A 27,431-nucleotide genomic window follows, 5' to 3' on the forward strand; every position below is an offset into this window, starting at 1 on the left:
GATCGCCCGTCTCAGGAGATGCCCACACTTGGACTCTCAGGGTCCTCGTGGATAATTTAGTAGGTGCCTGTGGAGGGGCTTATGAAATAGAAGACGGCACAACATTTTCCCGAAGCAGCTCCTGAGGCAGCCCTCCTCGCTTCCTCCCTGCAGGACACCTGCCCTGGATGGGCCTTCAGGGGCACCGCCTCGGCGTGGCTGCTGGGGTCTCCAGTGGGGCGGGGTGGGCCCTCGGGAGCAGGTCCTGGCCCTTCTTCCCCCGGGTCCCCAGTGCCAGGCGTTGGTCTCGGCGCTTGGTGAACGTCAGACGGGTGGCCCTCCGTCTCCGAGGCTCAGCTCCGCCCGTGTAAGGTGCAGAGGTTGCACCGGGTCAGCACAGTAGGATCAAGCGGGAAGCTCAGACGAGCGCAGGGGTCTGCCCCAGACCCCCCGGGTCAGAACTCTCAGGCTTCAGAGCTGCATGTTGTTCTTTTGCAGTCGGTGCGGCAGCCGTCTGCGCACGGGCGCCCGGGAGCCACCGGACCCGATAGCCCCTGAGGCCCCCTCCAGCCCCGACGTCCTGTGAGTCTGGTTGGAGGGCTTGCGGGATTGCTCTGTTCTGGGGAAATGGGGCTTTTGGCCGGGGCAGAAGGGCCTGCGTGGGGAGAGGACAGGCTGCCTCCGGGTGAAGGGCGCCTGGGGCAGGGACAGCGGCCCGGGCTGTGGGAAGGCATTAGGAAGGGACCTGGGGCGGCGGAAGGCAGTGACGGCCAGCTGTGTTAGGTCCTGGAACCGGAGGTAAAGGGCGTGACCCCAACTTGTGGAGAAGCTCACAGACGGGAAGGAAGTGCTGCCACAGGGGGGGGGGGGGGGGACGGGAAGTCAGTCTGGGGAGGGCAGGGAGTCCAGGAGGGGCCCTGGGGCGGTGGAGGGACTCTGGGTGGGGCGGGGCGGTTAGTGTCTGGGGCCGATGGGTGTCAGGTGTCCCATCAGAGACATGAGCAAGGCCGAGAGAACCGCCTGGGAGCGAGAGGGGCCTGGAGAGTGGCCGGGGAGGCGGCAGGGACCCGGTGGGAGCGGACCAGTCCCGCCCGCCCCGCCCTGGAGCTCTGTGCCGAAGGTGACGGGAGTTTTGAACAGGGACTCGTCTGGGATCAGATCCGAGATCACGGCGTCTGCTCCAGCACGGCAGCGCCCAGGAGAGGCTGGGGCCAGACAGGGAAGGTGGTGACAGGCGCTGCTGTCCTTTTGCCTGGGTCCACGGGGCACCTGTTGGCTCGTCTGTTGCTCCTCTCTTGGAACCGTCTTTTGCTCACGGTTAGAATTCGAGCCGCCTCATGAAACGAAACTTCGGCCACTGACCAACCCAGAACATGGGCGACTTGGAGTCCCTCAGACCTGTGAGCGGGCCGTCCAACTCCTGTTGAGGGAGAGGCACGGTGACAGGGGCGAGGGCGGGAGTCTGCTCGTCCACGCGAGGAGTTAGTCTTCGAGGAAACCCAGCCCGCCTCCCTTCATTCGCCCAGCGTGCAGCCCCCTCGCCTGTTGAAGGACTGAGATCCTTCAGTCCAGTTTAATTTCACTTATTAAACCAAGACCTGCCCCAGATCTCCACCCAGGTAATTGGCGAGAGCGCAGGGGCGAGAGGCGGCTTCTGTGTTCCCCATTTCATACTTTTTTAGCTCGGCCATTCCCAGTAGGGGGGCTTCATTCTGGGTCCAGGGATGTGGGACTCCTTTTTTTTTTTCCTATTTCCTTGGATCCAGCCAAAGTTTCTCCCTTCTCCACCACCCTGGGTTGCACTGTCTCTCTGAGCAGCGTCTGAGCAGCGTCTGAGCAGCGTCCACACGGAAGCCCCTGCAGGTCACGGGAGCTGTGGCTTACTCTCGCGCTGGCTCAGACTCTCCCCCTGAGCGGTGTCCTGTCCTGCCACCGAGTAAGTGGTCCTCCCCGGCAGCCACTCAGGCACTTGCTTCTGGTCCCAGCTTCTGCTAAGTCTTCTCTCTCTCTCTCCCTTCCTCTCTTCCTTCCTTCCTTCCTCCCTCCCCCACCCCTTCCCATCTCTATATATATCTGTCTCACACTTCAGCCATTCTTTACTGTCTTGCCCCTGCTGTGTTCCTTCTTCTAAGATCCAAAGCTGAGGGGAACTTCACCCATAACCCATTTCTTTTTTTTTTTTAACAATGCTTTTTTTAAAAAGATTTTATTTATTTATCTTTAGAGGGGAAGGGAAGGAAAGAAGGAGAAAAATAACAATGTATGGTCGCCTCTCCTGAATTCCCCTGCTGGGAACTGGCCTGCAACCCAGGCATGTGCCCTGACTGGGAATCGAACCAAGATCGTGTGGTTCGCTGCAGGCCCGCACTCAATCCACTGAGCCACACCAGCCAGGGCTCGTTAACCCCTATCTAAACCCTTGCCCCAGTCAGAGTCAGCCGCAGTCAGTGGGTGGGCTGGGGAAGAGTTCCCCGACAGGTTATCTCACACACGCACGCACGCACGCACGCACGCACGTACGTACGTACCCGCGTCCTTCCTGCTAGTCCTGCGCCGAGGGTTGATCGTGAGTGAGGTTGAGGCACCACCGCACGTCTGTGGTCCCAGCCCAGCGCCGCTGGGTCGAGCGGCTCTCGCTTTCACCGTGAAAGTCTGCCCTGCTGTGTGGTCCCTTGCCCCCATCCACAGTGTGCTGCACCCGAGTCAGATTTTTCTAACTGCTCTCGGAGTGCCTCTGCCCCTTTGATGTCCTGTTACTGAACTTCTGTTAATCTGCTGTTTGTTGGTGAACGTAATTAACACTGCTAAAAAAAACATGGCCAAGTTCAGCGGTCACTTGAAAGTCGGCAGCGTCAATACCGAGGGCAAGGGAGCTCCTCGGTGTAGTGGCCGTTTCTTGTTCCCAGCTTCTCGGAGCCTTTCACTGTTCTTATTTCTAAAGTTGAGTAAGTGCGGGCTTTCCTGCATTTGCCTACACGTTTTGTTGTAAACTTCAACATGCTGCCCTTTCCTGTCCAGTATTTCGAAGTTTGATGAACAAACTTGGACTTTGGTTACGCCTGCTGGTCCCTAAACCTTCATCTCCGTGGAGCGAAATAGAGCGCAATTTTCAAAGGTTCTCACCAGAAAGCTCCTCATCGGCTTTCCATCCTGACTCGTTTCTCAGCCTGCCTTCCAGTTCTGGGGTGTCCTTCTCAAGGGGTGGGGACCCCCCCCCCAGTGCAGGGAGCCACAGACACTGAGTGGTTTGAATATGGGCAGGGGCACCGGCATTATCTCGTCTCCAGTGTCCTTGCAGGTGATGCCTGCTGTTTCCCGGGCCTTCTGTGACCACAACGTGCAGCCTGATGTCTTCCGGAAACGGCCTGGGTGGACACGAATTTTGTTATAAATAATCCTGTAGTGATGATCTCAGTCATGTGCATACCAATGTCCTTAGGATACGTTTCTGCAACTGGAATTATTGGGCCTTATATATTGCTAACTCGCCCTGGTTGTTTTTTTTTTTTTTTCTGGAGGGTGGTTCTAAAACATTTTTTTTAACATAACAATGAGGCCTCCCTGGGGCTGTCCACATGGATGTATGTGTCCCACACGAGTGAGCCTGAGCAAAGGCATGAAACATGAGTGACATAAAATTATGCTGGGGAGTGTTGTGTAAGCAATAAATGTCACCGTTTGCAGCCACAGGAGTTCTCTGCAGAGGCTGAATCCTGGGCAGCGTAACTCCTTCCGGCCGGAAGGGCATCCGTAGCAGCAGGCCAAGCAAGCGGACTTTCTGCTCTCGGGACGGGCTCTGTACATTTATGTCATTGTCAGAAGGCTGACTTTGCCATGTGTCTGCCAGCGCTAAGGGCGATCAGAAACCAGGGTGTGTTTGATAAGCCAAAGGTGGTTGCTCACGATTTTCGTTTATAGTTCTCTCACTTTATTGGTAGGCGCCCGGGGTTTTATCGGCAGAGTCGTTCCTGACAGTTCCTTCCCCAGCTTTTGTAACAGGGTTCCTTTCGACGAGCGTCCGTTTTCTACTTGTAAACAGTGTGATGCATGAGAGCCAAGCTGAAGGAAATGCACTCAGTTACACGGTGAGGCCCTTAGTCACTGCTATCAATCGCTGGCATTGGGGGTTCTCCTCACGAGGGCAAAACAGAAAACAGGACCGGATCTTTGGCTTCCAAAAGCATCAGCTTTACTGGTTAAAACCCAAGGGCTAGACATGTTTTCCCTGCCACCGACTCTGAACAGCCACCCCATTCACTATCTCTGACTTTCCCAGCAGAAGATACCGTACCTGCCTCTGGCTGTTCTGAGCCAGACACAGAGCTTTCTGGGCTTTGTGGAGGACATTGCTTTCTTCTGATGTAATATTTCTCTGCTTCAAGAGTGAGACAATAGGAGGCTCCCCGCTACTTCCCCCACATGCCACCAACTACCCCTCCTCCCCACACGCTCTCCCCAGCTCCTTAAAGAGACAAATCTCTTCTGCCTGGTCCTCAGTCTTTTTTTTATCCCTAGAGAGTAAAAAAAAAAAAAAAAAAAGGAGGGGGGTGGAATCAGCTTACAAAGCAAACGTCACCCAGGTGTGCCCTCGGTATTGGGGTGCCAGGCACCCACTGGTATTCGGTGTCTGCCCCTCCGTCTGGGCTGCAGCTGTCCCTGCCGTGGTGCATGCTCGGTGGCTGTCCAGGAGTGTTGGGCTTCGGCTGGGGGTCCTGCCGCTGCACGTGGAGCAGCTGCTTTGCTTCCCAGTTACCCACCATCACTGGGGAGCTTTGAGATGGCGGGGGGTGGTGAGGGGGTGGTAATTTTATTTTCCGTGAGAACTCTTAAGCAGATGTGGTGTGTTTTGTTGGTTGGAGGTTGGGAGGGGTGGAAACCAGACCTGCGGGCCCACGGATCCCATGGGGTGGTGACAGGCACACCCCTGCAATGCCACCTGCTGCCCTGTGGTCCTGGTGGTTTTGTCCTTTATTTTCCCCTTTTTAAAATGATAAAAGCCGTCTCTCTGCGCACACACACACACACACTTTTGAAAAAACAACCCACCAGTAGTCCTACCACCCCGTGTAATATTTTTTCTCTTTCTTTTAATCTTGACGCAGACGCAGCCTTAGGGTTACATGGTTGTCATCTGACATGACAATGCTTTGTCATAGTTTTTTTTTTTAAAAAAAACTTACCGTTCTAAGTAATTTCCCAGGTTGCTATGTAGATTTTTCCTAAGTAGGATTTTAGGAGATTAAATGCATTGGGATAATGTTGGTTAGTAACTTTCTATAAACTGGAGGTGCATCACTTTAGGATGCAACAGCTGTATCTTGCATTGGGTGCTCACCGCCCGCGGTCTGGGCTCCTTCCGTCACCTCGTATGGGACCCCATTCACCCGCCCCCGCTCCCTCTCCCCCTGGACAGCCACCATCCTGTTGTCTGTGAGTTTGTTTGTCTGTCTGTCTGGTGCTTTTCGTTTTATGTGCCGCATGGAAGTGGAATCCTGTCATTCTTGTTTTTTCTCGTCTGCCTTCTTTCACTCCGCACGCTGCTCTCGTGGCCCATCCACGTTGTCACAAGCGGCAGTATTTCATCTTTCTTACGGCCCAGTCATGTTTTGTTGTGAGTACGCACCACACCCTCCTTGTCTGGTCTTCTGCGGAAGGACACGTAGCATAATTAGGATTTTTTTTTAAAGGTTATTTTTAGAGAGCGGGGAAGGGAGGGAGAAAGAGAGGAAGAGAAACGTCCATATGTGGTTGCCTCTCCAGCGCCCCCTACTGGGCACCTGGACCACAACCCAGGCATGTGCTCTGACTGGGAATCGAACTGGCAACCCTTTGGTTCACAGGCCAGCACTCAATCCACTGAGCCACACCAGCCAGGGCTCATAATTAGGATTCTTCTGACTGCATTATAGTCTCTCAGTCAATCACTCTCTATCCTTGGACATTGACACTGTGTGTGTGTCTTTTATGTTATTTTAATAGTGCTGTACACTTTTGCCTATAGCTTTGGGGAATTTTTGTTCTTAGGATAAGTTTCTGGCCGTGGGGCTTGCTGGACCCAAGGCTTTCCTACTTGTCTGGTTTCTAGACAGCTCCTGTACTGCTTTCGACCAGAGTCATGTCAGCCTGCCCCGGCTGGTGGCTCGGTTGGTTGGAGCATCATCCCATGATGCACTGAAAGGTCATGGGTTCATCCTTGAGCAGGGTGTGCACCAGAGGCAACTGATCAGTGTTTCTCTTGCACATTGATGTTTCTCTTCCTTTCCCTTCCTCTCTCTAAAAATCAATAAATGTATCCTGGGGTGAGGATTTAAAAAAAAAAAAAAAAGCAAGAAAAGAAGAAAAAAAATTGTGTCAATCTGTGTCCAGAAACGTTTTCAGTATAAACACGGTGTAAGAAGTGTGTGAGCAAGTAAGGCTCTGGGGCGCTGGGCCAGGTGCGGGATTTGCAGACCGAACAAGGAGGGCAGTGGGTTTTCTCCTCCTCCTGGGGGGTCCGAGCTTCCAGTGTCACCGTGTGTGTGTCAGCGACTTCCTACGGGAGGCCTGCTTCCTGGGGCTTGGAGCTGCCCCCGCTGCCGCAGCTCTGTGGCTCTGCTTTTCCAGATCATGGAAGAAACTGGTAGATTTTCGTTTCTTTTTTTCTTTTCTTTCTTTTCTTTTTCTCTTCTTTTCCCTTCCCCTTTTCTCTTGTCTTGTTTTCTTTTATTTTCCTTTTTTTTTTCCTCCTTTTCTTTTCTAGTTAAAATAAAATTCAGGACATCTCCAAAAATGGTTCCCTGGCCAATTCGATAACTATGCATTTCTGTAAGCATCCCCTGGCCTCTTGGGTTCAGTGGCCTAGTCACCAAGTCAGTAACAGTTTTAGGGTGAACACTGAGGAATTACGTGGATGCCGACTAGACTAGAAAAGCACCGAGGAGATGATACGATCTTCTGGAGTGTATTTATGAGACAGCACACATCCCGACAGTAGCAAATCATTTTGAAGCGGATTGGATTTTATGCAGCCGAAATCCAAAGTTGTACGAAGTTCATGATCACTAAGAATTGGTTAGCGGGACTTACAGCCAGGTCACGTATGGGAGTCAGAAGTTTTTGAAGGAAAGGAGGTGCTGAGTCACACGTGTTTTTAGGGGACCAGTGAGAGGCCAGTGTGCCTGACCCGGGGCGAGGCGGCCCCTCACAGGCGGGCAAGTGTGCTTCATCTGTGCCCTCTTTCTGGCCGTGCAGCCCGCCGGGAATGCGTAGGCATGGAGGTCCGGGGCCTGCCAGGCTTGCCACGACATAGAAACTCCCCCCCCACTCCTCTCCCTACACCCCTCGCATTTTGGGAACCTGCTGGGGTGAAACACACGTGTGCGACCTCCCGCAGTACAGGGCATTGTGGGTGGGTGTGCTGCCCGGCAGAGTCTGGTGGGAGCCCGGTGATCAGTTTCTGTTCTCTGTTTCTGTTCTAGCCCTTGCCAGCGTCCAGCCATGGGGGACATGAAAACTCCAGATTTCGATGACCTTCTGGCTGCCTTCGACATCCCAGACCCCACCAGCCTGGATGCCAAGGAGGCCATCCAGACCCCCAGCGAGGAGAATGAGAACCCCCTCAAAGCCCCGGGCATGTGTATGGAAGAGAGCGTGTCCTTGTCTCACTCGGGGTCAGCCTCCGACGTGCCGGCCGTGAGTGTCATTGTCAAGAACACCAGCCGCCAGGAGTCGTTTGAAGCCGAGAAAGACCACATCGCTCCCAGCCTCCTGCACAACGGGTTCCGGGGCTCGGACCTGCCTCCAGAAGCCCATGGCTTGGGCCACCACTGCGGGAAGTTTGATTCCGCTTTCATGAATGGAGACAGTGCCAGGAGTTTCCCGGGCAAGCTGGAGCCTTCCAAGTCGGAGCCGCTGCCCACCTTTAACCAGTTCAGCCCCATCTCCAGCCCGGAGCCGGAGGATGGCATCAAAGACAACGGCTTTGGGCTGAAGTCCAAGCACTCGGACAGCTACTTCCCGCCCCCGCCTGGTTGCGGGCCTGTCTCGGGCCCAGTGCTGGAGGCTCTGGGTAAGTTTTCCGTTCCAGAGCTGCACATGTTCGACCACTTCTGTAAGAAAGAGCCCAAGCCAGAGCCCCTGCCCCTGGGCAGTCAGCAGGAGCAGGAGCGACGGGCGCAGCAGGCTGGGGAGACTCCCAAGGAGCTGGACGCCAGCCGCTTCTTTGGGGAGGCTTTGGAGTTCAACAGCCACCCCGGCAACAGTATCGCAGAGCCCAAGGGGCTCGCGGCCGAGCCGGGAGCCTGCTCCTCCGTCCCCCCGAGGCAGCGCCTGAAGCCCGCGCATTCCAAGCTGTCCTCTTGTGTCGCGGCCCTGGTGGCCCTGCAGGCCAAACGCGTCGCCGGCGTCACCAGGGAGGATCAGCCTGGCCACACCAAGGACCCCTCAGGGCCCACGAAAGAGGGCTCCAAGGGCAGCCCCAAAATGCCCAAGTCACCAAAGAGTCCGCGCAGCCCCCTGGAGGCCGCGCGGAAAAGCACCAAGCCCTCCGACAGCCCCCGGAGCATCTGCAGCGACAGCAGCAGCAAGGGCTCCCCTTCCGTGGCTGCCAGCTCCCCCCCAGCGATCCCCAAAGTCAGAATCAAAACCATCAAGACGTCCTCCGGGCAGATCAAACGGACTGTCACAAGGATCCTGCCGGACCCCGACGATCCCAGTAAGTCACCCGTGGGGTCCCCTCTGGGCAGCGGTGCTGCGGAGGCCCCCAGCGAGGCGCCCGAGGACGAGGTCAGCGCCCTGCCTGCAGCGGAGCACTTTCCGGAGGGGGCCCAGCGCGCAGGGAGCCCCCAGGGTGACGCGAAAGGGGCCGAGAGCGCGCCCAAAGCCAGCGAGCCTGTGTCTCCCAGCGGCAGCTCTGGGTCCCGGGTCCCCAAGGCCGCGGCCCCTGGCTCGCAGGCGGGCAAGAAGCCGCAGCAGAGCGCCGGGCTGCAGGCGTCCGCGCCGGCCTCTGCCAACCTGCTGCCCAAAGCCGTGCACCTGGCCAACCTGAACCTGGTCCCCCACAGCGTGGCCGCCTCCGTCACGGCCAAGTCCTCCGCGCAGAGGCGGAGCCAGCCACAGCCCACGCAGATGTCCGTGCCCCTGGTGCACCAGGTGAAAAAGGCCGCCCCGCTGGTCGTGGAGGCCTTCAACAAGGTCCTCCACAGCTCCAACCCTGTGCCCCTGTACGCGCCAAATCTCAGCCCGCCCGCCGACAGCAGGATCCACGTGCCCGCCAGCGGGTACTGCTGCCTGGAGTGCGGGGACGCGTTTGCCTTAGAGAAGAGCCTGAGCCAGCACTACGGCCGTCGCAGCGTCCATATCGAGGTGCTGTGCACACTCTGCTCGCAGACGCTGCTCTTCTTCAACAAGTGCAGCCTGCTGCGGCACGCCCGCGACCACAAGAGCAAGGGGCTCGTCATGCAGTGCTCGCAGCTGCTGGTGAAGCCCATCTCCGCGGACCAAATGTTCGCCGCCGCCCCCGTGAACTCCTCCGCCCCCGCGGCGGCCCCGGCCCCGACCCCCGCGCCGGCTCCCCCGCCCGCCCCCAAACACGGCCCCACCGTGCCAGCTCTGCCGCTCTACCCGGACCCCGTGAGGCTCATCCGGCACGGGGTCAAGTGTCTTGAATGTCACAAGCAGATACGCGACCACACGGTCATGGCTGCGCATTTCCAGAGGATGTCAGAGGAAACCGAGGGGCTGGTAAGTGATCCTTCCTGCGTGACGGGCGCCTGGTGCTGGTTCACCGGGGCTCCGCGTGGGGCAGGGACTGAAAAGGTCATCGGTGGGGCCCATGGAGGCACTGCTGGTGTCTTAGGAGAGGCTGTCCAGCTTGATGCTTAGCGACCTGCTGCAGTACGTGCCGTGGCCGGTGTTTACTGGGAAAAGCGTCCTGCCCGCACTGAGGGGAGCCCGTGAAGACTTAGTGGGTGTCTATGGACATGCTCCATCGTCCACTGTGCTGTTGGGGCCCCTTGGCAGGCCTGGGCTGGGTTCCAACTGGCTGGTGCAGTCCTCACAGGCGCAGGAGGACTCGGGGCAGAGACCATATGGCACCGCCCTGTGCCTCGGAGGGTCCTGAGGACCTGCCATGGCTGCGCTCTGCTCCGCCCACCGTGGACAGGGGTCAGGGCGTGGAGTCCCCCTGGGGAAGCTGCTGCAGGCACGGAGTCAGGGCCCGAGGGCCTCTTCCCTGCTCCTCCCTGTTCTTGCCCCTCTAGCAAAGCAGCTGCTCATCTGCTTCCGGTTCTTGGTTATGTTTGATGAGGCCTGGCTGTATTTAAAGGAGAAAACGCATCCGTGCAGAAAATACCTTTTGGCACCCTCCGTGCCAGTGGCTGTCTGTGTTGGCAGGGTCTTGTGACAAATCGGGGCTCCAGACAGGCTTCCAGAAGGTTCTTTTCCTCCTCCACCTCCGCGTGGGAGAAGTCTCTTCATGACCCCGCTGGGCCCTCCCCCAGCCAGGGCCACAGGGCCTGGGCCCACAGCGCAGTGCGGGAGGGCCTTTCCTTCAGTTGTGGGGTGGGCGGGGGACTGCACACTGGCTGGTGTGGGTGCGATGAGCCGTGCGCTTGTTGCAGGAGCCCACAGCGTGCGTGGGGCCCTGTGCTGAGTCCTGGGTGCCTGCAGGAGGGAGTCTCCTGGTTCCGGCTGCTGGAGCAGGGCTCACCCCGCCCACACAGCCACCATCGGTGCAGACCCAGTGTTGGGTTTCAACCGCATGTTGACGTAGTTGCAGAGGGTGCCTCAGAGGGACTAATTCATCGTGATGACACAGGTGACATTGGAGCATGGCCGAGGGGGTCGGCAGGGTGTTCGGGCAGAGGAACCACCGCGTGTGAAGGGGCGGGGCCCGCCTTGGAGAGTTGGGGTGGAGTGGGAGGAATCGGGGGACTGTGGGGCTTCTGCGGCTCCAGAAGCGGCTAGCAAGGTGCCACGGGGTCGCTGCTGCCTCTTGTGGTGGCCTCTGTCTCTGTACTTTCCTTCCAATGAGTCCTGTGCGGTGTGGCCACTCCAGGCCTTTCCTCTGGGGCCTCACGTAACAGCGTGGTTGACTTGACCCCCCCGATGGCTGCGTCCGAGTCATGTGCTCAGAACCATAGCCCGTGGAGGCCTGATGCCTGGGCCTCGGGGGTTTGCACCCTTCCCATCCCACACGTCCCCTGCGTCATTCTCCTCTGGAGGGGGCTGGATAGCAGGTGCCCCCCCGCCCCCCACGACGGGAAGGGAGGGAGTACCTAGGAGCACTGTCTGGCTTCTCTCAGCCTCGTCCCAATCCCTCAAAATCTGCTGCCCAGAAAAGTGGCCTTTGAGTCTCAGAGAAAGGGCAAGGCTGGAGCTCAGGGATCAGAACCTCCTGGATGGCTGTTGGGCTTGGGTCTCCCTACAATGGCTCCCTGGCTTCAAGTCACTCCCAGGGCAGGGGGCGGGCGGGTGGCGTGGGCCTTTGCTCCAGGGCAGGGACTGCAGGACCATGCGTTCGGGCCGTCAGCTTTCTCCCTGGGAGCCCCCAGACTGGACGGGCCCAGCTGGACCAGACCGGTCTCTTCCTGCGCAGTGGCTGGAGGGGTCAGTCCTTCCCCTGACCCTGTGGGGCGGGATGCCAGCACAGAGAGGCTGTTTCTCCCTGTTCTGAATATTATCCTCACACCTCACACACTTAGTAACAGTTCCTTACTACGTCCTAATACAAGCCCTTACTCAAGTTTTCCCGTTCACATCAAAATTGTCTTTGAATCAAGATCCAGACTCGGACCACACTTGACGCTGGTTCGTCGAATCTTCTAAACTTCTCTGCAGCGGCCCCTCGCCCTCTGCCCAGCCCCACCCACTCGGACCCTCCTTTGGTTTGTTGAGGGCACTGGGTCCTGTGGCCTGAGGACTTTGCAGGGCACTTCTGTGTTTGACTGACTGCTTCCTGAGAACTCCGCAGGGTCGTTTACCCGATTGCTTCCACATGCAATTCGCTTGTTCTTTTAGAATGTCACATTTCCGCTGCGGACTGGAAAGGAGCAATAAAGGCTCGATCAGCTTCCGGTTCAGTATGCGGGGGGCGGAGGGGGGGCAGTCCTGTGTTCTCGGCATTTCGTGACTTCAGGGAGGTGCCCAGCGCTTGGTGGCCTCGGTTTTAACGATGGCAGCCTTCTGTGGTGGCTTTCCGATCCCTTCATTGAGAAGTCCTTTTACCCGGTGATTTTAACATCCATTCATAATGGCTGCCCAGGTAGTAACATTGAGTCACAGAAGGTGTTTCTCTAATTTTATTATTTCCTTTTGTTTATTAGCTGGGATTCTTTATAACTTATCTGTCCCTCCTCCCTGAGGACTGTTTGGTTACCCTGAAATACAGTTCGTGTTGGAAAATGGGGTAGATATATAATTCGTTCCCCTTGGCGACCAGTTTTCCAGTGGCGGCACCGATTTACAGTCCCACCAACAGGGGACAGGAGCTTCGGTTTTGCCTCATCTGTACCAACGTTATTTTGTTGTTTTTTTTTAAGAGTAGCCATCCTGGCGGGTGTCAGGTGACCCCCCTCTGTTATTTTTAGTGTTAGTGTTGTGATGAACTCATTCATTTTTATGCATTCCGAATGTTTCTGTATTCGGTCCTTCTTTTCGATGCTCAAGTCATCCCATCGTTGGTCGTGGGGACCCCCTTCAGGCCGGCTCCTTTCGACACGAACACGTTAAGCCTTGAGACGCTTCCTTCCTTTCAGCCCCGACAAGATGCCCTGGGTACATTTCTTGGGCTAAACCCAGAATCGTCCATGTTCCCAAGGACCCAGGTTTCGTTCCGTGAGGAATGCTATTTAGAGACCACGTTCCACACACCGGAGTTGCTCGGTGCTGCTGGGTACACTAACTTTGTTTTGGTTTTTTTTTTTCAGTGGCCAGAGCTAAGAAATGCACATTTTTAAAAAGAGGAAAGGAAGGTCATGCATTTATACTGGTGTCCAAAGGTTAGGATTATAGAGTTTTTATGGAACTGACTTTATACTGAAAGTCTTGGTTCCTACGATTTTCCTACCACACACACACACACACACACACACACACACACACACAAAGTACCAGAGGCGGTGTTACCTGTAACATTCGGGCAGCGGCAGAAAGGTGAGGGCGCACCTCTCCTCGCCCTGACACTGCCTCACACTGCGGATGCGTAGGTCAAACTGGTGTGTTTGAACCGCCGGGGGGGGGGGGGGGGGGAATTCTTTGTTTCTTAATGGTTGATACATAGTTACTCAATGTGCAGTTAGGGTGCTTTTTTCTGTTTTTCAATTCCTAGGGAATGCTTTTGTTTATTTCACGTCATATCTTTTATTTTTATTTATTTTTTAAACACAAAGGAACTTTTTAAAAAATTTTTAAATTTATTTATCTTTAGAAGGGAAGGGAAGGAAAGAGGGAGAGAAACATCAGTGTGTGGTTGCCTCTCATGCGCCCCCTGCTGGGAACTGGCCTGCAACCCAAGCATGTGCCCTGACTGGGAATTGAACCGTGGTCTTTTGGTTCACAGGCCCGTGCTCAATCCACTGAGCTACACCAGCCAGGGCTCACGTCATATCTTTTAAAAATCACTTAAAACAGGTGATGTCCGAGGTAAAACCACAGAACGGGGTGTGTCTGGGGAAGCTCTGCCCCCGACCCCCGTCCTTTCAGCCCGTTGGCTCCTTCTGCAGAGGCTGCCATTTTTTATTCACTTTCGGTTTATCGCCGCCCTGCTCCTTTCTTTGCGAATAAAAGTGAATGCGTGTGTGTGTGTGTGTGTGTGTGTGTGTGTGTGTGTGATAGTCTCCTCTTTCCTGCACGAAAGAGCGTACTCATTTACTGTTCTGCAGCTACGGTAATACTTAAAAAAAGTGGTTATTGTGGAAATGTCTGAAACACCACATAAAAGCGGGGAGAACGGCCTGGTGAACTCTCTTGTCTCCGTCACCGGCTCACGGCCCATCTCGTCCCCTGTGTTGCCCACCCTCCTCCTCCAATGGACAGTTTCCAGACAAACCTCAGTGTCATGGCATCTGTGAGTGTTTCAGGATATGTCTCTGAAAGAGAAGCATTTCCCCCTGAAACAGAGGCCTAATACCATTGCATCTCAAAGTTAACAATTGCTCATGACCAGATCTTAATATCAGGTGTCAAATGTCCTGATACTATTAAGTCAGGGTTTTTTTTTATGATATAGTTACTTTTTTTCCTTCACTTTTATTTTGTATCAGTTTCAGGTGTACAGCTTAGTGATTAGACAATCATATACTTTACATAGTTTTCCAAGTGAGTGGTAGATAATAATAATAATAATAATAATAATAATAATAATAATAATAAAAACTTAGTGTCTCATTCCTTTTTTACACTTGGCTTTCTTGAATCGGAATCCAAATAATTATTTGAATTCTGATTATTGAAAATTTCTCTTTAATCTCTTTCAATCTATAAGTTCCTCTTCCCTCTCTGTCTCTTTTTCCTTTGTAATTTGTAGAAAGAACTGGGTGTGTCCTGTCCGGGCCCCATGTCCTGGACTTGGCTGATTAAGGCACAGACTCTTTCCGGTCCTCCCCTCCCCCGACAGCTGGTCCCTCCGCACAGCTGCTCCGACCCCTGCCAGGGCCCCTCCGTGCACCGCTGTGAGCAGCACAGTCCCCTCCTCTTTACTGAGAAGGGCCCTCCAGGTGCGGGCGCCCGCTCAGCCGCCCGTGGCCTCCCGCTCTGGCCGCCAGGACCCTGCCCATTGGAGCTTCCGGGGGTCTGGCTGGAGGACTTGTGTTCCCTGGGTTCCACCCCCTACCCACCCAGAGCTCGCAGGCAGGGCTGAGGGCATGGAAACTGTCGTCCATCAGTCCTCACTTGGGGCTTCTGCAGCCCGTCAGTCCAGGGAGGCTCAGGTCCCCCCAGAGGTCACTGACCCATCCGACGGGCGGTGTTGAGTGGAAGGGGCCACCTCTGTCCTGGTGAGTCTGGCAGTGAAGTAAGATCTTAGTTTCAAGAAGTGCCTTAGGCCTCTGGAGAACAAAAGCCCAAAGAAGCACTCAGAGCCCGGGAGCAGATTAATCTTTGGGAAAACTGGGTTGGGTCTATCTCCAATTAAGAAGGTGAGGGATAAAGCCTGCGTGGTAAGGTCTGGGGCGTCCCCGTGCCCTGAGAGACTTGGAAGAGAGCATGGCCGTGGGGGTGGCTCCTCCTGACCCACGTCCCGGGAAGGCCAGCCGCCTGCGACGCCCGCAGAGCCACTGCCCGCGGCGCCTGGCTCAGCTGCTCGCTCGCCGCTCTTTCCTAGACCTGCCCTGTGTGCCAGATGCTGCTGCCCAACCAGTGCAGTTTCTGCGCGCACCAGCGGATCCACACGCACAAGTCCCCTTACTGCTGCCCGGAGTGCGGGGCCCTCTGCCGCTCGGCCTACTTCCAGACCCACGTGAAGGAGAACTGCCTGCACTACGCCCGCAAGGTGGGCTACAGGTGGGTGCCGCGCGGCCTGGCCCTCCCAGGGGCCGCTCCCTCTCCCGGGCCAGCACTCGTTTGGACCTGAGCATGGTCCCCAGGGTCCTGGGCCCTACCCACTAAGGCCAAGCCTGTGGGTGGGTATGTGGGCAGACATGTTTATTTTCTAGAGAGCCAGAACAGCAAGAGGGAGAAGAATAAGGAGTTAAAAAAAAAAAAAAAATTAGCAAAAAGAGCTTGGAAGGGGGAGGATTTGGGGAGATGAGAGCATCGGGAACATTTGCTGTGTCAGCTTGGCTTTTAAAAATACATTTAACTTGCTCACAAACTTTCTGCGTTTGGCGTATCAAATTTGAAGTACTATTGCAGTAATAAAGTTACAGATTGCAGCACTTTGAAACGTTCTCCACTTTCATCAACCAATGGAGCTGCAAGACTCCAAACTCAAAGGGCTCTGGTGTCTTTGTGTTGATTAGTTTCTGCCCGTCTGTGAGAAGCAAGCAAAACCCGAGAATGGAAAAAATGATCAGCCTAGTAGTAAAAACAAGAAAAGTTTGTTGTAGATGGGATCTTCTCCACTGTGTGAAGTGGACAGAAGCAAGAAGTCATTTTGGGGAGAAAAAGATCAAAACGGTGGGGGGGAGCTCCCTCCAAAGCTCATGGGTCCCTGCCTCTCCCATCGGCCCAGCCAGGCCTCCTGGACCGATTGCTGCATTTGGGAGTTTCTGCGTCTTCTCGTGGTTTGCTTTCACTTTTGAAACTTAATTTTTCCCAAATTTAGTAAGGTTTTCTTCTCTTTGGTATTTAAAGAAATTTATTGATGTAGGTCACTGCCAGACACCAAAGATATAAAAATGATTAAGACACAGCCCCGGTGCCCAAGGAGGCTGTGGTGCAGTAGCTTATAGACACGTGGACAGTAAGGGCGACTCTGAGGGGCAAGTCCCCTAGTGGAGGGACGGCCAGGAAAGCTTCTTGGAGGAGAGAGTAGGAGGTTCGGGCAGGAGAAAGGGAGAGAAGATACCTGGCGTGGATACAGGCGGGACACCAGCCCGCACAGAGGGGGTTCTGGGAAGATGAGCGTTTCCGTAGAGGTGGGTCAAGTGCACTGGGGCAGCGGCAAGAAACGAGACTGGGAGCTGGTGGAGGCTGGGCTCTGCCCGACCTTGTATTCCCTGGTAGATGTTTGGCCTCCATCCTGTGGACACGGAGAAGCTGCAGAAAGATTTGCAGCGGGGCCGGGGTGGGGTGGGGGGGTGTGATTCAGTGAGACCGTCTCTGGGAAGCTGACACCATGTGTTCAGGAGCGAGGAGGCTGGCTGAGAGGCAGGTGTGGCGACCAGGCGAGACACTGAGGGCTTCTTTCCGGGTGCAGTCTAGGGGTGGAGGTGAAGGGGCAGTGGAGAGAGATTCGGGAAGTGCAAGCAAGCATCAGGGCTCCAGGGCAGCTCACAGACGGGGGGGTGAGGATGGATGCGGACTCTCAGGTTTCTGTCCTGTCACAAACATTTCCAAATGCAGACCGATCTCTTGGCATGTCATGGAGGACAGAGAATCTAAAGGGCCTGAGAAGCAAACCAGCCCGTGGTGGGGTTGTATGAAGCCCTTGCCACCATGTTGTGGAAGGGCCGGCATTGGCAGCCTTTTGGGTTACATTTCTAAAGCAAACACCTGATGAGTGTTTCTGCAGTACCCCGGAACGTTGAGAACCGCCTTTCTGACTTCGCCTTCCATGTGTGCTGCGTCTGCCAAGACCCACTCCAACCCACTAAACCATGCAAGGCAACACTTCGACTTTTATCTTTGAATCTCGAACCCAAGAAATTCCCAATGTCACAGGTGGATCAACAGATTTTTTTTTGCCTTCTAATTATTTTATCTGACTTTCTTCTATAAGTAAAGATAAACAGTCTCAAAAGCAATTTGGTTCTTCAAGCCTCTTCATAAGGCATTTCAACCAAAAATGGATTGCGATTCAGCCATAAAGAGGCGTTCCTGAACATAATGGACATTCAGGTCTTCAATTGATTGTGGGGTTCCCAAAACACACACACTGATACACTGCTCGTTACAGTTAAGATCTACTACTGTGAACATACTGTTCTGGTAACAGCTTTACGCAGATATAATTTACCTGCCACACCATCCACCCATTTAAAGAACGCAATCCACTGGTTTTCGGTACAATCTGGGCCGTGCCTTCACCACAAGTGGTTTTACAACAGTACTTTGTTTTATATTATTTTTGCTTTTTCTGGAAGACAATGTATAAAGCCTGTACATTGCATATGTGTCTTATGTTTGTGTCTTATGCAAAATGTATATATACACCGTACATATATACTTAGGATTGCATAAATTACTCTGCTCTTTGTCAATACTGTGGAGCATGGCCAACGATGTCATAAGGGAACAAGCGTAGACTGTTCTAAATAATGTTATTTTTTTAATTGTTTGGGACTATTAGCAACATAATTTTTTTTTTTTTACTGTTCTTTATCTTTACTAAACCCACGTATTTCACAGCACATGGTGCTGTCACCATCTGCCTTCGCTTTGAAGACACGGGTGCAGACATGGCCGGGTTTCTCTTCTGTGCAGTTCTAAACCTGGCTGGATTCCGTCCTCTACCGAGGTGGCTCAGTGTGTGTTCTCTGACCCCCTCACATTCTTACCCTCAGTGTGGTTTCCTCAAAGAGTGTGTCAACTAGGGAACTACGATGTATTTTCAGTTGCATTTCTGAAGAGGGTGTTTACATTGTTCCTACAGAAGTTTGGTCATACTGCACGAATAAGGCCACCTAAAGGACTCATCACACATACCAGGTGCATGCATTTGGAAAAAAATATGTGGATTCTTTTTTTCTCCTACTAATACCTCGCGATGTGGAAGGTGCTCTGCTCTGTGTGCCAGAAGTCGGCCACTGCTTTGTTTAACGGGAGAGAAAATTTAATTAAGTCAGTAGTTTGCACAGACTCTGGACAGCACGCACAGACTCAGTAACGACTGCTCCTCCGAGGTCATGGCAAACCAGCTCCCTGGTTCCGGGGGCTGCTCCTCATGGCTCGTGAGTCTGCAAAGGTGAGTACGTAAGCCTCGGCGTCTCCCGCAAACGCAGACACACAAAAGGAGGAAAAACAAGAACATCGGCCGGGATTCTGGGATGGTTTATGTGGATTGCGAAAATGGGCCATGGCACGACTTGAAGGGAAGTATGTGGAGTCCAGGGGTTCTTCCGGGAAGGCGTGTCCTTCCTTTCCTGCAGCCGCAGCCTGGCCGCTGCCCAGGTCACAGGGGCTGCCGGTGTCACAGGCAGCATCACGGCAACGGGAAGAGCAGAGCCGTTTTCTCCGGGCAGGAGACCTGAGTGTGTCTTCGAGCAGGAGGAAGGACGGAAGCGGAGTGGACGCAGGTCACGTACTGCAGAAAGGAAAGGCCGCTCGTGTAGAGGGAGATTGGAAGTCGGAAGGAGGAGTCTACCGTGGTCTCCACCGCAGAAACGTGGTTTCAGACTGTTTATGCATCATAAAAAACGGGGTGAATAGGCCTGGATGGGGGAGAGACAGAAACAGCCAGTGGCCCCTGGTCCCCCCGAGGAGGCGTCACCACGCGTAGGAGCCGCGTGGCGCAGAGTGGCCCCGGCCCCAGGCGTGTACCGAGCGCTTGCGGTGTGGCCGGCCACTTCATGTCATCCATTTGAACGAGGACAGCGACGTGGACAGTGCCGGGAAAGGTTTCCACCTCACAGCAGATGCCGCCGGACGGTGCTGCTCCGGAGTCTGTCCCTGGGCCCCGGGCCACTTGTTTCCGTGTGGCCATTCCGGGGAGCACAGCTGTTCTCACCCGAATGCCGGCCCCGGGGAGGGCGCAGCTCCGCACAGCCCTCTGACGTTCCCGTGCACTCCTGCGGTGGTGCCGCGTGAAACGGGGGCTGCGTGTGTCGTTTGGGGCCCCTTTTGTCCGTCTCCACCCCACCGACTTCTCTCAGCTGCCCTGGAGTTTTGGGTTGGCAGGAGAATATCCTCTGGCCTGGGAAGGGAGGGAGGGTTTCTCCCCCCTTTCCCACCAGGCGTAGCCTCGACCACATTGAGCCAGGCGTCTGCAGGCAGGCCCGCAGGACTGAAGTTCCGAGAGATGATGCCTCAGTTCCTGCCCTCCGTCCCTCCTTTTCCAGGCCCACCTCTGGGTCTGACCTCCACCCCCCGCCCCCACCTCTGTCGTTCAGGTGCATCCACTGCGGGGTCGTCCACCTGACCTTGGCCTTGCTGAAAAGCCACATCCAGGAGAAACACTGCCAGGTTTTCCACAAATGTGCTTTCTGCCCCATGGCCTTCAAGACTGCCAGCAGCACCGCGGACCACAGCACCACCCAGCACCCTGCCCAGCCCCCGAAACCCTCCCAGTGAGTGCGTCTTCATGGCCCCTGGGGCAGAGCCCAGCGTCCTGGGTGCTACAGGGGCAGGTGTGGGGACAAAACGGGGGCCGGGCTAGCGGCAGATGTGTCTGGAGTCCCCCGAAGACTTCCCGGGGCTGGGGAGGGTCCGCACTGGTTCAGAGAGCGCAGAGACAGGGCCGAGGGCCGTGCGGTCCTGCCACGGAGCCCTGGCCGCCTCACGCCCTCGGCTTGTCTCACAGGCTCATGTACAAGTGCTCCTGTGAGATGGTCTTCCACAAGAAGAGGCAGATCCAGCAGCATTTCTACCAGGACGCCAGCAAGGCGCAGGTGGGCGTCTTCAAGTGCCCCGAGTGCCCGCTCCTGTTCCTGCAGAAGCCCGAGCTGATGCAGCACGTCAAGGTGAGCGGCCCAGTGGGGGAGGAGGCCGGGAGGCCGGCGGGCGCACCCCGGAGCGGGGGGTCTGACTCTCTTGCCTCTTTCCCCTCGCCCAGTCAGTAACCGCTCTCCCCATCCCCAGAGCGTGCACGGCGTCCCCCGCAACGTGGAGGAGCTGTCCAGCCTCCAGGCCTCCGCCGACTCGGCCTCCAGCCGTCCCGCCTCCCGGGTTTCCGCTGAGCCCCCGCTGACCAGCGTGGCTGCTCGAGGCAGCTCCCTGCCGTCGGGCCGCTGGGGCCGGTCCGAGGCCCATCGCAGGGCAGAGGGCAAGCCCCGGCTGAGGAGCACGGGCTGGACCTGCCAGGAGTGCCAGGAGTGGGTTCCCGACCGGGAGAGCTACGTGTCCCACATGAAGAAGAGCCACGGTCGGGTAGGCGCCTCCGTGGGCTCGGCCCCCTTCTGCGGCTGACCCCCCGCGGGTTGGTTCCTGCTCTGGGCAGGGCGGGTGCCGCAGGTTTTGAGTCCTGCATGGCATCCTCCTTCCTGCCTGAGAAGGAAGGTGCCCGTGGAACCGTCTCGCAGTGCTGATGCCTGGCTTTCTGTGGCCACCTGCAGACGCTGAAGCGGTACCCGTGTCGGCAGTGTGAGCAGTCCTTCCACACGCCCAGCAGCCTGCGCAAACACATCCGCAACAACCACGACACCGTCAAGAAAGTCTACACGTGTGGGTGAGTCTCTGGAGCCGGGAAAGCCAGGAGGCCCGGCTTTCTCCAAAACTCTGTCCGCGGCAGGTCAAGGGGCTTCTCTCTGCTCTGAGATCAGGGGCCAAAGGCAAGAGACGAGTGCGTTTCTAAATGGAAAATGCTGTGCCGAGGTCAGAAATTGGGGCAGGTCAGAAACCAGCTTCTAGAACCTGGGGGCTCCGTCCCCCTCCCCATCTCCCCAACCCCGGGCTGCACTGCCCGTCAGTGGCGAAGGGCCCTGGGGTTCACGAGGGGTGGTGGTGTGACCGTGAGCCCCGCGCAACCGCCTGTCTATGCTTCGCGCACACGAGGCCTCTCGTGCTGAGCCCCTGCCCAGCGCTTGGGCCTCTGGGCAGGGAGAGTAAGCTCATGACCGGGCCCCTGTGCCAGTGCTCTGACTCGCTGTTGTCGGCTGGGTTGCCGGCTTGCTGGCTGGGCTTCTCTGGGGAGGACCCAGCACCCCCAGCCAGCCCGAGGACTACCCTGCCCCCTCTGCCTCCTGCTCGGCCCGCTGAGGCCTGTCCTCTTACATGATGGCTTCGGCTGTTCCCTTGCAGGTATTGCACAGAGGATAGCCCCAGCTTTCCTCGGCCCTCCCTCTTGGAGAGCCACATCAGCCTTATGCATGGTATCAGAAACCCTGACTTGAGCCAGACGTCCAACACCAGACCTCCGGGCGGGCATCCCCCTCAGGTGAGTGTGGGGCTCCTGCCCACGTTCGGTGGAGCGGGAGGGGCGCCCGTTTGTCATTGTGGCCGTGCTGCAACCAGCAGCGACAACGTCTCTCGGTATGGGCGGGCGCAGTGGGACCCCCATGGGACAGCACACAAGTGAAAGATGGGCCAAGGCCCGTGAGGCAGCCTCTCCTCCCTGCTGTTTCCCTGTCACTGTGAGCCCTTCATTAGGGGTGGGTCGCACTCAGTGACATGGGAGAGATTCCACACGTGCATGCCTGCTTCTGCCTCAGTCCTGGCAGCGGGCGAGGAGGGCTGGCCGTCAGGTGACCCCCACCACTAGCTGTGGGAGGAGCCGCAGTTGGACCCCTGCTCTCCTGAACCCTGGTCTCACGCCCTCATCCTTGCACCGTGCCCATTCCTGTGTCTGGGGAACTTCGGGAGCTGCCTGGCCTCCCTCCTCACTGTAGCTCCTTCTGCCCCCGACCCCCCATGCCAGGGGCCACTCCTCAGGGGGCCCTGGCATGTCTGGAAGCCCCCCGGAGTTTCAGGATGTTCTCTCCGGGCTGTTTGGAGAAGGTGTCTCCCTGGTCGGCACAGGCCCTCTCACTCCCGGCGGGTGGGGTGTCCTTGGCATTTTGGCAACATCTGTCTGTGATGAAAATGCACCCCCTCCTCTTCCCTCCCAAAGCTCACACCCTTTGATGCAGCAAGACTCAGCTTCTTGGCTTTATCTGTCAGATACCTTTGGCCTCGGGCACAAAGAAGTGTGTTAAGGGTGTTCATCGCAGCACTGTGTGTGTGCCAAAGACGGAACCCAACTAAGCGTCCACCAGCGGGGACCGTTCACCCCTACAGTGGGTTCCTGTGCCTCTGTTAGGGAGGTGGGGCCTCTGGCTAAGCCTCACGGAGACCAGACCAGTCCTGGTCATGTCGTGCCATGAGAGGGGAAGGACAGAGAAAATCGCACGTTACCCTTTTGTAAAAGGCGGCAGCTTCGTTTCCGTGCCCGTGTAGACTGTCTCCGGGAGGAGCCCCAGGGCCCCGGTGACGCGGCGTTCTCTGGGGGCCAGGCATGATGGGGCTGGAGGGACGTGGTCTCCACGTTCGTTCTGTATCTTTGGAATGTTGTGCCACAAGCGTACGTGACATTAAAACAAAACAAAAAACGAAGCCCAAACAAGCCCAAGCTAGACCAGTGGTCAGGGCTGAGGTGACCCTGGCCTGTGTGGTGAATCCGCGAGGCCTTGGGCGGCGCTGGTTGTGTCTGGGGGCTCCTGTCCCGGGCTCGGCTGGGCCGGGACTCGGCTCACGCTGTGTCCCCTTCAGGTGAACCATCTGAAGAGGCGGGTCGGCGGGGCAGCGGATGCCCCGGGCACCAGCAACGGCGTGACCGGCTCCTCCATCAAGAGGCACAAGTCCGTTTTCCAGTGTGCGAAATGCAGCTTCGCCACAGACTCGGGGCTCGAGTTTCAGAGCCACATACCTCAGCACCAGACGGACAGCTCCACAGCCCAGTGTCCGCTCTGCGGCCTGTGCTACACCTCCGCCAGCTCCCTCGGCCGCCACCTCTTCATCGTCCACAAGGTGAGAGAGCAGGAGGACGAAGAGGAGGCGATGGAGGGGGCGGAGCCGGAGGAGGGCTCCGGGGAGGAGGCGTCCATGGACACCAGGGAGAACGGACTGGAAGAATGTACCGGCGAGCCTTTGTCGGGCGACCCGGAGGCCAGAAGATCGCCGGGCCCGGCCCCTGAGGAGGACGGTGCCCAGGAGGCTCAGAGTCAACCGCAGGCCTCTCGGGACCAGGACAGCCGTGTACCGTCCCCTCAGGCGTGACCGGAGGCTGGGCGAGCGTGCGGTCGGGTGCGCCGTGGTGTGCTGCCCCAGCCGGCCACGTGCACGGGGGAGAGCCAGCCGCTCTGCCCGTGTGCGTGCGGCGGAGAGGCGGGGCCCCGCGGCCATGTCCACCCGGCCCCAGGCGGTGTGGGTCGCCCAGGACGTTCAGATCTGAATTTACGTGTTATTTATGGCTTTGTGCTGCTTCTCAGTGCCCTGACTCTCGTCCGTGCCCTTCTAGCCCCGGCGCTGCCCGCTCCTCTCGAAACCGCTCAGCGGCCGCGCTCTCCTGGGAGGCTCCCCGCCCGCTGCCTTCAGCCGGGGCCTGCGAGCTGCCTGGGAGGTCAGGGCCTGAGAAGGGGGGTGCGGGGGGCGGGTGCGCTCCCTCTCCGAGTGCTCTGCCCAGCATGGCCACGGCCGCCTTGCCCTTCCTTCCTGTTTTCTCTGTTTTTCCCCCCGAACGACAGTCCCGGAGGGTGGGTCGTCACTCTGGCCCATCCTGCCCGTGTGGGGGGAGCTTCGGCAGCACATCCCTGCGTGGGGCCCAGGGGAGCAGGAATGTGCCCCGGCCAGCAGGCAGGCGGCCAGAGCGGCCCATCGGCAGGAGCGTGTGTCCGTCCTGCCGCCGCCCTGCCTTTCCCGAGGAGCCGGGCGTGGGGCGCGCAGACACTGCCGTGTCTGTGCTCTTCCCCCCGAGCTGTCGGAGAGGCTGCCGCCCCGGGCAGGCCGGCCCGTCCTCCGGTTCCTCTCAGTGTTGCTCAGACGATATTTCCAATAAAAAGTTCTTCTTACCATGCAGGTGGGCTCTTGTATTCCTCTTCAGGGGAGCCTGGCCCCACCCTGCTCCACCCAGGGGCCTTTCCCAGACGCCCCTCGCTGGCCCATTTCTGAGGCAGAACAGGATCCCTGCTGTCCGAGGGAGGTCCCCTAGATTCCGGAGCCGGGGTTAGAAAACCCGGAGCCTGGGGAGGCCCCATTCTCTGGAGGCATTCTGGAGGGGCGAGGGGCGCTTTTGGTGACAGCCAGGAGTCACCTCCAGGGTCTCCCCGGGGCTAGTGGCATCGGCTTCAGGGCCTATTGAAATTTTCTGGGCCCCTCCATCTCTCCTCGAAATTGGTTTTCAACCTAAGGGAACCCTCTCCTGGAGGGGGGAATGCTGTCGTTTTCTTGCAGTGCTCAAGAGGCCTTGGAATGACGGCCACCCTGGGAGCTTGCGTGTGATGTAACTGGGGTCAGATACTCGAAGCCGGGCTGTCTTTTCACGGGTGGCAGAGTCAGGGCCTCACCCAGCACAAGGAGCAGGCAGTGTGGGGGGTGCCCTCTGACCCCTGACCCCTGACCCCTGGGGCCCCTGCAGCCCTGCCTGGGTAGGATGTGAGGTCAGGCCCTCTAGGATACAGGGCTGCTAAGATCTTCTCAGGCAGGCACTGAATATCATTGATAAATCATTAAGTCAGATAAACATGCTTGATGTTTTCACGACTGAAAACAAGACTCATTTCCTCTGTGAAATGCCACATTTTTAGTGGAAATGCTAATGGCCCCGGGAAAGGTTAGCATTTGCCTCAGCTTCAGAGACTGCGGTGTTTGATGGCTGCTATGCCTGGCAAGGCCACCCTGCTGCCTCTGCTTCCCAAGGGGCCCGTAACAGCAAGCCAGGCCTGGTGCCGGCCCGACTGTGAGGTCCTCCCTCCCCTCGCTCCAGCTGCAGGGTGCCCACCCTGCACCCTGGCTCCATTCCCAGAAAGAAATCAGACAGGTGGCTGGGAGAAAAGTTTGAAATGTGTGGCCGAGTCTCTTCCTGCCCAGGGACAGTGGTAACCTGGAGGAGGAGGAGGCGGTGGTGACATCACAGGTGTGACCACCCGTCCTGGCCCCAGACCCCTCCCTCCTTCCTGGGAGTGAGGGGGTTGCCAAGCCACTGACAGGGAAACCGGATGCAGCCTGCGGCCCGCCCTTCCCCATCTCTGCACAGAGCCCCTAACCTCACTGGCCCCGCCCCTTCTAAAGAGAGGTGGTCATTCCCATCCAACTCCATCCCCTGGCTTTTGTGTGATGATAAGTGTGGGAGCATTTTCTAGTGGGCGAAACACTAACGTGAAGGGTTTGTAACGTGACCCCAGGGCACGCAGGGGAGAGGGTACCTCGCCTGCGCTTCACACTTGGACGCCCGCCCGTGGTCAGTTACGATCCCCCTGGGACCCCTGTCCATTATTTGGTAACCCTGACCACAGCAGCGCTTTGAGCCCCGCCCCTGACCTTACGAAATACTTTCCAGTGCTTCTAATGCAGTCCCCCCCAGTGATCTCCCAGTTACCCCCCATTGTACAGAGAAGAAAACTGAGGCCCGGAGCAGTTAAGTCACCGGCCTGGCCACCTGTAAGCAATGGTGCCGAGTCAGGCTTGTCTAGTTCTCAAGTCCACGGTTTCGATCACTGTGCAGCCTTAGTCACCCAGCTGCTGTGGCCTGCGTCCACCGCGTCCAGACATCCACCTTCCTACCTCCCCTGCGGCTGGAGCACCAGGCTCTCTTTGGAGTCAAACTGTGCCTTGTCACCCCCAAGGAGGGCCCCACACACCACCTTTGCTTGTGACAAAAGCACAGGCAGTGTCTCTGTGCCCTTTGACTCTCATTTGAATTTAACTCCTTTCTTGGGGGGAGGAGGGGGCGTCCCAGAAAAACCGGCCTGGCCTTCACAGGGAACACGGCTCCCTCAGGGCCCAGGATCTTTTTGTAAGGCCTTTTTAATGGTTGCGCTATCATTCGTTATCAGAAAATGCTTGCTGCAAGCACTTGTCTGCACATTAGCTAGAGTGTGCTCTCCTGATCGAGTTAAACAGATAAAATCCCCACCCTCGTAGAAACTACCGTTCACTACACACCAGGCTTGACAGACGACGAGTATTTATTTTCCAACTGCTTTATCTCTGTAAAATGATACGCCGAGTGACTAGAAGCCGATCGAGTGTGTAGAAAGAACTGTGCCCTTAAACTTATGTAAACAGTCTGGGTTTTGAACATTGAACACTTGGGTCTTAGCGAGTTCAACACACTTTGCGTCCCCGAGACTGAGGACCCTACCGCCCCCTTCCACGTTCATCACTGCGTACTCAGCACTGAGCACACCTTATTTTACTTGTTTTTTAGTTTTTTTGTGTGTGTGTTTCTGAAAAATTAATACATACCCACGGTAAGACATCCAAATAATCCAAGAGTATATATATATATATATGTATATATATATACACATATATATATAATGAAAGAAAAAATAAGCTCCCTCTAATGGAGGTCAGCCTCCCATTCCCCCTCCCCAGAGTCAATCGCTGTTATCTCTTATCTTGTGTATCGTTTCTGAGCAATTCTATGCATTTACAAGTTTATAAATATGTATATTTATATATCTATTTTTAATACAAATGATAGCATTCTATACACACAGTGTTCTGAAGCTTGCTTTTTTTCGCTTGTTTATTGGAGGTGGTTCCAAATTCAAATGAGGGCCCGTCTCTTTCTTTAAACCGAGCACAGTCCCTTTGCAAATACGCAGCAGTAGTTCGCAGAGTGTTTGGGCAAACGAATGAATGAATGCGTGAGTGGAAGAATCAGATTTTCTCAGGATCTTCTAGAAGCTAGAACATGCCCCCCGCCCCCCATTTTCTCCGAGGGACGCAGGTCACTGCTCACCTTTTCTGTCACTTAGCAGGACTCCTAGGAACTGGGAGCAGGGAGCCCAGGTGCCAGGTACGGAATTTCTGTGAGGGCCCTATTTTAAAATTACTTTTTCCCTATTGGAAAAGATATAGAATTGTTAGAGAAAAAATTTTTTTTCCTTTTTTTTTTTTTTTAAAGATTTTATTTATTTATCTTTAGAGGGGAAGGAGAGAAGGAGAGAAACATCAATGTATGGTTGCCTTTCATGCATCCCCTGCTGGGAACTGGCCTGCAGGGAACCAGCCTGCAACCC

General features: G+C 56.2%; 1 protein-coding gene across 3 annotated transcripts; it reads left to right on the forward strand.

Annotated features, from left to right (window-relative positions):
- The first annotated feature begins 481 nt into the window (after positions 1–481).
- On the forward strand, positions 482–26,901 carry ZNF592 (zinc finger protein 592). 3 transcript variants are annotated; one of them, XM_037149126.2, is made up of 9 exons: positions 482–561; positions 7,437–9,699; positions 15,278–15,456; positions 19,665–19,841; positions 20,075–20,234; positions 20,353–20,640; positions 20,826–20,938; positions 21,511–21,646; positions 22,957–26,901. In XM_037149126.2, exons 2-9 carry the CDS (start codon positions 7,456–7,458, stop codon positions 23,461–23,463), a joined length of 3,804 nt encoding a protein of 1,267 aa, XP_037005021.2. In that variant the 5' UTR covers positions 482–561; positions 7,437–7,455; the 3' UTR covers positions 23,464–26,901. The 3 variants fall into 3 exon arrangements, with proteins under 3 accessions (XP_037005021.2, XP_053514817.1, XP_053514816.1); XM_053658842.1 differs by lacking the exon at positions 482–561 and adding an exon at positions 1,836–1,915; XM_053658841.1 differs by lacking the exon at positions 482–561 and adding an exon at positions 3,923–4,064.
- The last annotated feature ends 530 nt before the right edge of the window (positions 26,902–27,431 follow it).

The sequence above is a fragment of the Artibeus jamaicensis genome, unplaced genomic scaffold (genome assembly GCF_021234435.1).
Source record: "Artibeus jamaicensis isolate MK-2021 breed Jamaican fruit bat unplaced genomic scaffold, CSHL_Jam_final scaffold_612, whole genome shotgun sequence".
In the NCBI taxonomy this organism is placed as follows: Eukaryota; Metazoa; Chordata; class Mammalia; order Chiroptera; family Phyllostomidae; genus Artibeus; species Artibeus jamaicensis.